General features: G+C 38.3%; 1 protein-coding gene across 1 annotated transcript in view; it reads left to right on the forward strand.

Annotated features, from left to right (window-relative positions):
• The window catches only part of LOC127452347 (guanine nucleotide-binding protein subunit alpha-12-like), an 87,796-nt gene extending 80,631 nt beyond the window's left edge, over window positions 1-7,165 (forward strand). Inside the window, exon 4 of the mRNA XM_051717766.1 lies at window positions 3,007-7,165. Coding sequence (XP_051573726.1) covers window positions 3,007-3,576 — 570 coding nt within the window. The 3' untranslated portion in view covers window positions 3,577-7,165. The remainder of the gene's footprint in view (window positions 1-3,006) is intronic.
• Window positions 7,166-14,690: the final 7,525 nt, after the last annotated feature.

The following is a 14,690-nucleotide window of genomic DNA, read 5'->3' on the forward strand; positions in this document are numbered from 1 at the left end:
TGTCAATTGTATTTGACCACTGGGGTATCTGTTTGTGTTGGGCGGTGGGGTGGTTAATGTTCGTGTGGAAGGGTTGTAAATAATATAATTCCAAATATTGTTATTTTTTATATATGTTTTTTTATATGTAAAAAAAAAAACACCTTTTAATAATGAAAGTGAAATGTCAGAATAATAGTAGAGAGAATTATTTATTTCAGCTTTTATTTCTTTCATCACATTCCCAGTGGGTCAGAAGTTTGCATACACTTTGTTAGTATTTGATAGCATTTCTTTTAAAATGTTTAACTTGGGTCAGACTTTGTGAGAAGCTTGTGGAAGGCTACCCAAAATAAGTTGCTGGAATTTTGGCCCATTCCTCCAGACAGAACCGGTGTAACTGAGTCAGATTTGTAGGCCTCCTTGCTCGCACATGCTTTTTCAGTTCTGCCCACAAATTTTCTATCGGATTGAGGTCAGGGCTTTGTGATGGTCACTCCAATACCTTGACTTTGTTGTCCTTAAGCCATTTTGCCACAACTTGAGGTATGCTTGGGGTCATTGTCTATTTGGAAGACCCATTTGGAAGACCCAACTTCCTGGCTGATGTCTTGAATGTTGCATCAATATATACACATAAATTTTCCTTCCTCATGATGCCATCTATTTTGTGAAGTGCACCAGTCTCTCCTGCAGCAAAGCACCCCCACATCATGATGCTGCCACCCCCATGCTTCACAGTTGGGATGGTGTTCTTTGACTTGCAAGCCTCACCCTTTTTCCTCCAAACATAATGGTCATTATGGCCAAAAAGTTTAATTTTTGTTTCATCTGACCAGAGGAAATTTCTCCAAAAACTAAGATCTTTGTCCCCATGTGCACATGCAAACTGTAGTCTGGCTTTTTTTTTATGGTGGTTTTGGAGCAGTGGCTTCTTCCTTGCTGAGCAGCCTCTCAGGTTATATCGATATAGGACTCATTTTACAGTGGATATAAATACTTGTCTACCTGTTTCCTCCAGCATCTTCACAAGGTCCTTTGCTGTTGTTCTGGGATTGATTTGCACTTTTCTCACCAAACTACATTCATCTCTAGGAGACAGAATGTGTCTCCTTCCTGAACGGTATGATGGCTGCATGGTCCCATGGTGTTTATACTTGCATGCTGTTGTTTGTACAGATGAACGTGGTACCTTCAGGCATTTGGAAATTGCTCCCAAGGATGAGCCAGACTTGTGGAGGTCCACAATCTCCCCAGAGTGGCTTGATGATATTAAGGTCAGGAGACTGATGGCCACTCCAGAACCTTCACCTTTTTCTGCTGTAACCACTGGAGGGTCAACTTGGCCTTGTGCTTAGGGTCATTGTCATGCTGGAAAGTCCAAGAGCATCCCATGCGCAGCTTTCGTGCAGAAGAATGCAGATTGTCCTCTGTGATATACAGTTGTGCTCAAAAGTTTGCATACCCTGGAAGAAACTGAAATTTTGCCATTGATTTTGAAAAAAGACTGATCATGGGAAAAAAAAACACACCTGTCTTAAGGATAGTGATCATATGAAGCCATTTATTATCACATAGTTGTTTGACTCCTTTTTAAATCATAACAGAAATCACCCAAATGGCCCTGATCAAAAGTTTACATACCCTTGAATATTTGGCCTTGTTACAGACACACAGGTTTAAATGGCAATTAAAGGTTAATTTCCCCACACCTGTGGCTTTTAAAATTGCAATTGGTGTCTGTGTATAAATAGTCAATGAGTTTGTTATCTCTCACGTGGATGTACTGAGCAGGCTAGATACTGAGCCATGGGGAGAAGAAAAGAACTGTCAAAAGACCTGCGTAACAAGGTAATGGAACTTTATAAAGATGGAAAAGGATATAAAAAGATATCCAAAGCCTTGAAAATGCCAGTCAGTACTGTTCAATCACTTAATAAGAAGTGGAAAATTCAGGGATCTCTTGATACCAAGCCAAGGTCAGGTAGACCAAGAAAGATTTCAGCCACAACTGCCAGAAGAATTGTTTGGGATACAAAATAAAACCCACAGGTAACCTCAGGAGAAATACAGGCTGCTCTGGAAAAAGACAGTGTGGTTGTTTCAAGGAGCACAATTTGCATGACCTGGAGGCATTTTGCCAAGACGAATGGGCAGCTATACCACCAGCAAGAATTTGGGGCCTCATAGACAACTATTACAAAAGAATGCACGCTGTCATTGATGCTAAAGGGGGCAATACACAGTATTAAGAACTAAGGGTATTCAGACTTTTGAACAGGGGTCATTTCATTTTTTTCTTTGTTGCCATGTTTTTTTGTTTTTTTTTATGATTTTGCCATTCTGTTATAACCTACAGTTGAATATGAATCCCATAAGAAATAAAAGAAATGTGTTTTGCCTGCTCATGTTCTCTTTAAAAATGGTACATATTACCAATTCTCCAAGGGTATGCAAACTTTTGAGTACAACTGTATATACACATTGAGAGGGAAAGTAAAATGGTCTCCTTAAGACTGATGTTGACCAAGGTTGCAAAGAACACATATCTAGTGTCTCATATGAGTGAGACAAAGAAAAAGGCCTGGAAGTGTTCTGCGTGAGCTTGGAAACCAAGCCAATGACAAAACAGATTCATGGTATAGTTTGGTTGCGTTGGGTTGTGGGCCCTTTGAAAATTGCATCAAAGAACATTTCATCCACCCTTTCTGTTAAAGTGTCAATTTTCATGAAAGATTGTGTATTTCTGCTGTCAGACTGTCAAAAAGATTGCCATGGAATGCTGAAGAGACCGCTCAGATTTAACCTATTACCACATAGATTTCACAAATATCAGAATGATTAAGGTTGCAAAAGGTGTAGTATTTATGTTTTAGGTTGCACAAATGTGTTTAAGTATAGTCCTGTTTTTACATACTGTTCAGATACATTTTAAAAGTACAATGTATGAAGATCTAAAACCTGTTTGATTTTTGTCAGCGATTCATCTGGAAAACAAAACTCAGTTTTCAACCTGTTCTCTTGCAGAATTATGTACCAAGCCGACAGGACATCCTCCTGGCCAGGAAGGCCACCAAAGGGATTGTGGAACATGATTTTGTCATTAAAAAGATACCTTTCAAGATGGTAGATGTGGGCGGCCAGCGGTCTCAGAGACAGAAGTGGTTTCAGTGCTTCGATGGCATCACCTCCATCCTCTTCATGGTGTCCTCCAGCGAATATGACCAAGTGCTAATGGAAGACCGCCGCACCAACCGACTGGTTGAGTCCATGAACATCTTTGAGACCATAGTCAACAACAAGCTGTTTTCCAACGTCTCCATAATCCTCTTCCTCAACAAGATGGACCTGCTGGTGGAGAAGGTACACAAAGTCAGCATCTCCAAGCACTTTTCCGATTTCCGGGGAGACCCTCATCGACTAGAGGACGTGCAGGCCTATCTTGTGCAATGCTTCAACTGCAAACGTCGCAACCGCAGCAAGCCTCTTTTCCACCACTTTACCACTGCCATTGACACTGAGAACATTCGTTTTGTCTTTCATGCAGTCAAAGACACGATTCTTCAGGAGAACCTTAAGGACATTATGTTGCAGTGAGGACCAAATGACTGTTTCATCTGTTTTCGTCGTTGTTAGAGACAATTTTCCGAACCATTTGCCTGTAACGTTATAAGAAATGCCTACTGGACATTTTAGCCAGCTGTGCCTGAGCTGTGGCTCAGGTGGTAGAGTGGGTTAGCCACCAATCACAGGGTTGGCAGTTCAATTCCTGGCCCACATGACTCCATATGCCGAAGTGTCCTAGGGCAAGACATTGAACCCCAAGTTGCTCCCAATGGCAGGCTAGCGCCTTGCATGGCAGCTCTGCTGTCATTGGTGTGTGAGTGAATGGGTGAATGAGTCACAGTATAAAGTGCTTTGGAACTGCTAAGGTTAAAAAAAGAGCTATAAGTGCAGACCATTTAGCCCAGATTACCTTAACAAATGTGCAGAAGAGAATGGTGCAAAATGTGCTTTGCTTCTTGTGTTACAATTTTACTAATGCTCCATTTTACATCATGCACTCTTTTGTTTGAATAAGTGGGTCATAAGAGTGCAGTGTCCAGTCCATTATTTCAAAGACATTGCATTCAGTGCTAAGAGAATGACATAATAGTGATTTTTTCTTTTGTCACTCCTAATTACTCATCTTAATGTTTTCCTGTGAAACAGGAAGTACTTCTTGATGACACTTTGGACTATGAAAAACCAGGAACATTTAAGGGTATGAAAGTAAATGCAATGAGTTTGTTTTTAATCGTAATCTCACCTTTTTCCAGCCTGATCTCATGAAAATAACATGACTGTGGCGACATTTTTGCAAAATGATACTACATGGTTTATTGCACATATCACGGCAGTTCTTCTGTGAAATGTCCTGTAAGTGGTGCTAAAAGAGAGTTAAGACTTCCACCAAACAGATGAGGTTAAGTTTAATGCTCTATTGAGTTAAATCAACAAAACCTACCTCCCTAAACTTTAAATCTAAAACAAGTAGTGTCAGAAAAAGCATATGTGAGATGAAAAACTAACTAGGTTTTTAAAGTTTATGCTCTATCGAGTTTTAAATGAACAAAACCGACCTCCTTACCCTAATCTTTAAACCTAAATCAAACAATAGGGTCATAAAATGTTAAAATGTATGGCCTTACAAGTCATGGGCTATAGTAAAAGTGTTTATGTCATAAGATTGCCATTGTGTGAGGAACAGGGTGAAAAGTGTTTGTATCACAAGTAATCTGCCGTTTACTTGTGATTTGTGTGAAAGGAAATAAGTCATTGTTGTAGCGCCTCTAGTGGTTATTTCACCAAGAAACTGCTGCGATACATACAATGAGCCACATAAAGATAAGTTTGCAAAACTGTAGGTATAGTAACAATTCTATTAGACCAGGTTGCATTTTCTCAAGGATATACTCAATGCACAGTAACTATACACTGGCTCATCTTCCAGATAGCATCCTAAAAATAAATAGAAAACGTGCACTGAGCATCCTGCCTGTTTTTGGATTCTGAACTAAGTAGTTAGTTTCAAGTCACTTCCTGTTTACAGGTTATTTTTGTAAGTCTGCTTTATACTTTAAGTTTATAGATGACATGCAAAATTATCCTTAATAAATAAGCAGGGTTTTTTTGTACATAGTGAATAGTTGCTTCTGTACATTTTAACTGTCTCACCTCTGCTTTTGAACTATGCATGTGTCTTTTCACATTAAGCTACAAGTTTTTATAGTGTCAAATCACTGGTTTTTCGCCTAACACCACTAACTTCAAATGAATAAAGAATTATTAGTATTCAATAAATGTCATTTTTGCTAACACCTCTACTTAGTTTTTTGATGGTTCATATGATATAAAGATTGACGACTATAATAAGCCTCCCAAACTGTGTAGCTCATCACTTTTAAAAGGAGATTATAGAGACACATAACCTGGAACTGGTCAATTATATCAGTGGATATAAAGATCCTAGTTTCTCCTTGGTTTTAGCTACGGACATGTTTTGGTCTCGGGATCTTTTTGAATGGCAGCTGTGAGTTGTTGTTGTTTTTAGCTGATGTGAAGTCCCAGTTTCAAATCCCGGACGAGCCCCCACTTTTCACTCCCATGCTGCGTTTTATCAAACAAATCCTTGAATGGGGCACAAAGTGAATTTCCAGTGATGTCTGCCAATGCTGAGGAGTGTTTGTTGTGGTTGGTGGCACAATTTGAGCCATTTTCCAGATATCTGGTTTTATCATCTTATGAAGTTACTCACGCACTTCTACGAAAGTGAATGGTTTCAGGTTCATCACAGGTGTCAGCTTGTCAATGTTTTTTGTCATTGTTTTGTTTCAAGGGAAAGCTTGAGATATGTCTTCATACATGTTTCATCAAATAGTTTGTGGTTTTCATGAGTGCATCTTTTCTTGCATTCTTTTTTGTGTACTGTAATGGATATTATAAGTCCTTCATTACTTTTGTAATAATGGATTGTAAATTCTTTTAAACCTAGATGTTCCCATGAAGAAATCAGCATATAACAATGTTTTTCTATCCCCTAGGGGTATTTTTGTAAATTCTCTCCTTCCTCAATCACTAATGGCACATGTTGCTTTACTGAAATTTGGCAAGAAGGGTTTTTGATCCGAGATATGACACACCCTAAACCTTTGTCCCTGACAGCTGGAAAATATCTGGCTCTTATGTAGATAAAGCAGATTGAATTCTTGATTTCAAGCCTGTGATGATGCTTGTGTCACTCTTTAAGACTAAGTTAATTGAGAGAGTTTGGAAGTTACTGTAAATAGTGGAGAAACACAAGCCCAATGTATAAATATAAAGAGTATTAAAAAGGAATGTTCTGGGTTCAGTACAACTTAAGCTCAACCAACAGCATTTGTGGCATAATGTTGATTATCAGAAAAAATGGACTCGTTCCTTGTTTATTAAAAAAAAAAAAAAAAAGAAAGAAAAGAAAAACCTTCACTTCCATTATAATGGGGCCATAAACATTAAAAAACACACCGTTTCAAAAGTATAGCCACAAGATGTAAACAATGTATTTAACATGTTTTCTAAGGTGATAAAATTGCTTACTAAACTTATCAGGATAAAGAAATCCAATATTTAATCTCTGTTGCCATGAAACGCCGGCAAATCTGAAATACTTTCACATTTATGGACTGGCCCTATTCACTTCCACCTTATTATAACCATGTTTAGATTTTTTAATATATAATAAACGAGTCAAAATCATTTTTATGGTAATCAATATTATACCTTTAATGCTGTCGATTTAGCTTAACTTGCATTGAATGTATAGAACAATCAAGAAAGCATATGGAGTGTAATTAATTTGAGAAACCATTTCCAGTTAAATAATGTGATTTTAATCTACTGACAGTGATTTAAATACATTATATTTGCTGCTCTGCTGTTTTGTCACTCTTAGTGTCACATGACTGTCACTGTTAACAGGATGTCCACTCTTTTCTTTTTTTTTACACAGTATTTTACTGTAATTTAGTTTTTATTTTCATGTTGCTTCCATAATGTTTTACATTTCCAGTGATTGTAAAAAGTGTGAAATTCCAGATGAACTGCATTGTGAGTTTTGTATATAAGAATTGTATAAATACAATAAAAATGTTAATGTTGCGTTATATTGGGGTTGTTCTACTAGTGTACTACAATAACAATAGGTGTAACTCCATATTCTTCTGCAAGCTACTGTGAATTGTATAGACCAATAGCACTTTTTGAAATATCAGGATATTATGTCAGATCATTTATTTTTGTTTACACCCATTTTGATGTTAGTTCCTTATTTGTGAGAAAGTAGAAATTTTAAATCTGCTGCGGTTTTTCCCCAAATGAAGAACTCTATTTTCACCACACTATGCATTTCCTGGACATGGCTTTGGGAGCAAGTTCAAACAGATGAAAATAAACAGAGGTTATGCAAGAGTTAAGTGGCAGAGGAAGTGTTACCCCCAACTGCGCCCTGTGTTCAGTAAGCACCATTTTAACTTAAGACTTTTTTTAAACTCCACCCCTCTTTGTAGTCAGCTATTTTAGGGTTTATTGTCATGTAATAGTTGCTTTGCTGACAGCCTTGCATTTCCTGTGAGGGGTCCAAAGAGGTTCTATTATGGTAAGACATCTAAAAAAATATTCTCATGTAAACCTTGACAAATCCCATACGCAAGGGAGGAGATAATGTCTAAGCACACAATGCGTCTTTCTCTGGGACGATCAAGACTCATGACTTGTGTTAAACTTGCATTTCCTCAAGGCTGCCTTTCATTGGATTTTAAACTAAACTGATATTTAGAAATAAATGTGGGCAGCAGTCTTTGCCAGATTATTTAACTGACGTTTCAGTCTGCCCTTTATTGCCATTCTAGGCTTGTGTAGTCGTTACAAATATGCAATAGAATACACATCCAACAATTATTATTATTTTTAAAGCTACACTAAATGTAACGATTTGCCCTCTAGCAGTTTTTTGTTTGTGCTTTGGCTCTGCTCCTCTGTGTGGATGAATGTGGTTCGAGGCACCAGTGTTCACATGGATACAGGACATCTTATAGCAAATGGACAAATAAATAACGAAAGAAAGGAAAAGACAGATATTCAAAAACATCATCTGAGCAAGTAAGTGCCATATCTAATGCTGTTGTTTTGACTTATTGGAAACATTGATGTTTTGAAAAATGACATTACAAAATTTAGGCAACGTTCGTTAACATTAGCCATAACGATTGCTAGTCTGATAAGGTCAAACGTTGTAAAGTTTTTATACCTGCAAGATATTCTGGCCAAATAGACCACGGTTGTAACTAATTAGTGGTGCTTGCGGAGCAAAGCATCACTATTATAATCTCACATACTTATTATTCTGTACAAAACTTCAGTATCTAACTCGTCCCGCTTGTAGTAGACCCACGAATTAGGTGTCAGATCACTCGGCCTATTGACGACGCCTGTGCTATGACTTTTCTAAGGGGTTGGGGGTACGGTGCACCTCTGGGGGGGCAAAAAACTTCCCAAAAATGTCCCATAGGCATACTATGGCAAGGGTCTCACCCATGAAAACAATTGTTTTTTTCCTGCTATGACAAGATACTGATTTTGTGGAATCATATCTCCCAATCAGAATGTCATAGAGACATGGGGCAGGCTCATTTCACCCGGGCTACCAATCAGTCTTTAAGGATAATCTTGGAAATGGTGTAGCCATACCCTAGCAACCATTTACAGCACCCTAGCAACTGCTCCTGTAGACTTCAAAATGGCTCCGAAGGGTATCTTCAGAACAGAATGTTGTAGACACTTGGGGATTGGCTCTTTTGAGTCAGGTTAGTAAGCAGATAAAATAGGAAACACTCTGGTCACTGACTAGACAAGCCCTAGCAAACATTTAGAGCACCCTAGCAACCAGCCCTATTGACTTATATTAAAAATGGCTAAGAATATCTTTGGATCAGAACGTACTACAGACATGACAGTTGGCTTATTTCATATGGGTGAGCAATCAGTCTTCATGTATCCACTTGAAAAACTACTTATCCATGCCCTAACAACCATTTAGAGCACCCTAGCAACCATCCCCTTGACTTCCATTCCAAATCGTTTAGATGGGTATCTCAGGATCAGAATGTTGTAGAGACATCATTGTTGGCTTGTATGACTCAGGACAGCCAGCAGCCTTCTTAGTATCACACTGGAAACTGCCTAGCAACCTAATGGGGTTACCCTAGCAACCAAGTTACAAATCACATCTCTGCAACAGAACATCATAGAGACTTCCGGGTTGACTTATTTCACTCAGGATAGCAAGGAGCCTTTTGAGTATCACCCTGGTAACTCCCTAGCAACCATGGAACAACACCAGTATCTCTGCACCAGAACATCCTACTGCCATGGGGGTGGCATCTTTCAACTTGGGGCAGTTGGTGGGACATTGTGGTGAGAAATTTTGCCATGGCAAGCACCACTCACATTTTCTTCAGGAAATGTACCTATCTAGTTTATAGATTGTCATTGTTACCAACCAGTGGTCAACATAATTTCAAGACTCGCATATCCTTGGTAAGCCTAGGACTAAAGGATTTATTTATATAAATGATTGCTGTTATAAAGAAAAACACGTGTGCCAGCAAGTGAAAAGTTCTGCACTGATTACAGTATAATTATTGTATTTCACCACACACACACACACACACACATACACAATTGTGTGTGTGAGATTACATAACTATACATAAACCATATCAATAAAATATCTTATCTGTTGACTAAGGAAAAAAGCCATATCTGGGTCACTTTTAAATCCTTTCAGATCTCAGAGTTGTCGCCATCTCTGAAAAGCCAAGCCGATGTTGATTCAAGTTTTATTACGGACTCTGTCGCTTTCCCTTTTTGCTTGTAGACTCTGCTCTGTCTGGGGTTTCTTTGTTTTTACAACCGGTGATTCCCCAGAGGTTTGCCATTTTGAATAATCCATGGTAAATTTTTACAACAAACTTTCAGGTTCACGCTGCTCCCACACCATACACGCGCTACAGTAGCCGGAGCTTATTTTCTCGGTGTACGCATATGATGTCAGCACACACGGGCGAATGATGCATGTATGCAATTTCCTGCGAAATCTGTCCCGACAGCTCTAAAATATAAATATTTATTATAGGTTTATCAAAGTGTTTAAATTAATAACATTTTTTATTTTGTTTAAAAATAACATGTTACATAGTGTAGCTTTATGTATTAAAGAGTGAGAGAAAATGTCAGCTTTGACACAAGTTGGAAAGGATTGAGTTTAAGGGTGTAGATTCCAGGGGGGATGGCGGGGAGAGGTAACCCTCCCAATAATCAAAACAAGTACAACCCCCCCCCCCCCCCCACCCAATATTTATACCATGATCAGTTGAAAAATGATATTCTCCCCCCCCAATATTCAAGCCAAATCCACGCCATTGGGTTATCATCAGTTATCTAATTTTGGCAGCCAAAACATTGCTAGAAGGACACCAATGTTCAGTTGTGCAGATGGCAAGAGTTTGTTCAGACAGAACAAATCATGTGAATGTAGTATGACTTGGAAATCTCACAAAGTGAAGCAAAACCAAGTCAACTTAAAACTTCTTGCAACAAGAGCACCTCCTATTGGTGAAAACAAGTGTTTATTTTCTTAAGCGACCCCTCTTTATACAGTAAATCCTGACAAACTAAATCCCTCAAGGATTCCTTAGAAACTAAATTTAAAAACAAAATAAAAAGAACTGAAATGAAATGATGCCTATATTCCTTAACTATGAACACTTTGAATATTTGTCAAGTTTTGGGGCTTTGTTGATCATTTTGTGGTATAAATACAGTAGCACCTTTATCATAACAAAACTAGTTCAGTTTATTTGCCAAATAGTTCTTTGCTTAGATTTGATTTTAAGTGGTGAATTTAGCAAAGATTACTTTGTTTTGTTTGCAGAAATATGGCCATTCTTGAATAACATCCTTGTACTGTAAGTATTGAGCTTAATAGTCTGAACTAATGGAAAGACATGATGGCTTAATACTTAAACATGACAACTAATAATATTCCCAAACAGTCCCCAAACCTTGCACAGACCTATGTCATTATTCAAATACAGCAGCCAATAGCCAATCAGGAATAATCAACAACAGCAGGAGTTAATAATATTGAATTTGTGACTGCATATTCTTGAACTATGCTTTTATTTGAAAGAGGGAGCAATAGACATTGTACTACTGGCATTTTAGTAGTATACAGTTGAAGTCAGAAGTTTACATACACTTAGGTTGAAGTCATTAAAACTCAGTTTTTAACTAATCCAAAGATTTAATATTAGCAAACTATAGTTTTGGCAAGTCATTTAGGACATCTACTTTGTGCATGACACAAGTAATTTTTCCAAAAATTGTTTACAGGGTCATGAATTCTGCCTTTGTTGTTCCTCCCGCTCAGGGTTTGACTAACTCTCTGGACTCCAATTCACTCTGCTAGTTAAGTCTCACTCTCGCTGTCATTGCGAAGTCTTGTTTTGCCCATGCTGACATTTGAGTGTTTTCTTAGTTTGTTGAATTACCTGTGTATTATACATGACTGTTTACCCTGTCTTTGATCCGTTGCTGCCTGCCTACTATTACTGCCTAGTTTTACCTGGATATAACCTGTGATTGTCTGCCGCCTGCCCCGATCTGCCTGTTTATTGGATACCCCTCTGGACTGCCTTTGATATTACTGCTGCTGGTGATTTACCCCTGCCTGTCTGAATTACTACATTTATTGTTATTAAAAGCTGCACTTGGATCTCAACTCCATTGACTCATTACAGAAGACTTCGCCAAAGACCGATCCAGCGGCTTTTTCCACTAAACACTGATGTCTCAGCTCCTTCATCAAACCCAGCGGCACACCCGGCCTCAGCTAAAACAATTCACCGCACCATGGATTTAGCAGCATCCTTCATTCAATTAAGCCAGGCAGACTTATCAATAAGGGAGTACTCCTATTTCTTTTCCACCGTTGCCGCCCACACTGGTTTTGATGCAGCTTTGAAATTCATATACTGAATTGGACTCGCAGCATGCCAGTGGAGGGAATTGCCAGACTCTAGAGACTACACGTGGGAGGTATATGTGAGGCTGGTACTCGAAACACTCGCTTCGGGGGAGCCTCCTCTCTCAATCCCGATCCCGGGTTCTAAGCCTTCCTACGCCATGTCACAGCTACGCCTGAGTCTGCTCCATGCCATATCACAGCCACACTTCAGCCTGCTCCATGCCACGTCACAGCCATGCCACAGCCTGCTCCATACCACGCCACAGCCTGCTCCATGCCATGTCACAACCACGTCCGAGTCTGATCCACACCATGCCACAGTCCAACCTTCTGCGACTCATTGCTCAAAGGCCTTCACTGCCCTGGTCTCCAAGTTGAATTATCCACCACTTATATCAGTGCGTAGGGCCACGAAGACTCTTTCCCACAAATTGTCAGTGCCCACGCCTGCCACGGCCAACGAGCCGACACCCATGCCTGCCTGCCACGGCCAACGAGCAGACGCCCACATCTGCCATGGTCAACGAGCTGGAAGCCTCGTCCGTCCCAAAGCCAGCATTGCCAGCCTCGTATGTCCCAGAGCCAGCGTTGCCAGCCCTGTCCGCCCCAGAGCCTGCATTGTCATAAAAAAGGACTGATAAAGCCTTTTGGAAACTTTTGCACAGGTATAACTTAAACGCACACAAATTTGAAACAGCATGCTGGTTTTACATATGTAAATACATAATTAATTGGATGATAAATACAATATGGTCCATAGTTTGTTTATTGGATGAAAGGAGTAGAATAATTTCCTCTATACTCTACTGTCCTTAATACATAAGGAAATAAATATTGTTTTGCTACAGTTTATTTTCAATGTTTTTAAACAGAGTGGTTAAACTTCCAAACTATAATGAACTATATCCTTTACAGGCTGATATGAATTCTGTATTGTGGTCATGCCCTAGGGATGTATTTGAAGTATTACAGTACTCTCATGTTACGTTTCCAGCTGCCCAAAAGATTAAAGAGGATCATTAACAGGGCTTACCCTTCCAGTGAATTTCTTAAAGCATATACTACAGTATGTGTACAATACAATATGTTGTACTTCATAACTATAAGACTTAATGTTTAAAAAAATATGTCATTTGTTGTCATTATTGTTGAGCTGAGAAAGTTTAAAACAAAGAACAGAGAGAACACTACCCCTAGTCCAGAGTTCATGAGTGACTTATTGTATACTTTTGCTTTGAAAAGTGAAATATAGTTAGTTTATACACATTTAAAAGTAAAAAAAAAAAGTCATTCCTTCACCGGATTAAAATTTTAATAGGCTTGTTAAAAAGAATGAAGACTATTTATAGTGTTGTACAATGTTGTGGGCCTAAGTCAAATTTGTAATAATTGAAATAATTTTTAATTATTGCACTATAGTGTCAGTTACTCATGTCTCCAGAGCTGCATATGAATCATTTCACAATAAGAGCTAAATAATTGGATTTATATTACCCCCCCAATAAAGAGCTTAGCATTACATTCTCGCAGTAAAATGTATTAATTTGAGGTAATTTTAGTTTGTGTCTCATTTCAGCACTGATAGTGAAGGTTTTGTGGGTCCCTTGATTTATTGTCCACCTTGTTATTGTCACGGAGAAACTCACGGGGGCAGGGATATGGATTCAACAGTGGGGTTTTATTGAACAGGTGAATGCAAGTGTTGTAAACAGGTGAGTAAATCCAGATAGAGTAGCGTTACAAATAGCAGGCAAGTAATTTCCAGACAGGGAAATAATGTGATGTACAGATGAATCGATAACTCACAACAGTCCTTTGATCCTTGGAGGTAACTTGGAAGCAGGAGGGTCACAACAAAGTTTATCCTTGTTCTAGCATAGTTTAACTACAACATTCACAGTTCTAATAAAAATAAACTCTAATAGATTTAATATGAATCTATACAAGTTACAGTTAGTGCTACTGCAGTAAAAAAAAAAAAAAAAAAACATTTCAGTAAAGATGATGATGTGTATTTTAAAAAATGATCATGTGATTTGTTTGTTTTTAGCTTGACCTCGTTGTGCTGTTTATAATGAAGGGGCTGTCCAGCAGTTTGAGACTTCCTCCATAAAGAGCTGTTTACTAGAATGTTCTCAGGGTTGGGAGGGTTACTTTTGAAATGTATTCCACTACAGATTACAGAATACATGCTGTAAAATGTAATTTGTAACGTATTCCATTAGATTACTCAAGGTCAGTAATGTATTCTAAATACTTTGGATTACTTCTTCAGCACTGGTAGATTTTTTCACTTGTTTTGACTATAAAAACTCTGTCAGTGCAGTAAGACAAAATACACATGTTAAAAATACATTCTCTGAAAAACCTAAATATCTTATGCAGTGTTGTTTCTAAAACAAGATAAATCAAACTGATCTTGTTTTAAGGATTTTCAGATATTTTTACAGGAAAACAATAAAAAAATTATTATCAAGAATATGATTTTTGCCCAAATATCAAAGGTCTTACTAGAAAAAAGAAATGATGATCCAACATGAATTGTCTTGATAAAAAAAAATATGATTGTGCCTGGTAACGTGCATGTAAAATGGCTAGAAATAGC

The sequence above is a fragment of the Myxocyprinus asiaticus genome, chromosome 14 (assembly GCF_019703515.2).
Source record: "Myxocyprinus asiaticus isolate MX2 ecotype Aquarium Trade chromosome 14, UBuf_Myxa_2, whole genome shotgun sequence".
NCBI classification, from domain to species: domain Eukaryota; kingdom Metazoa; phylum Chordata; class Actinopteri; order Cypriniformes; family Catostomidae; genus Myxocyprinus; species Myxocyprinus asiaticus.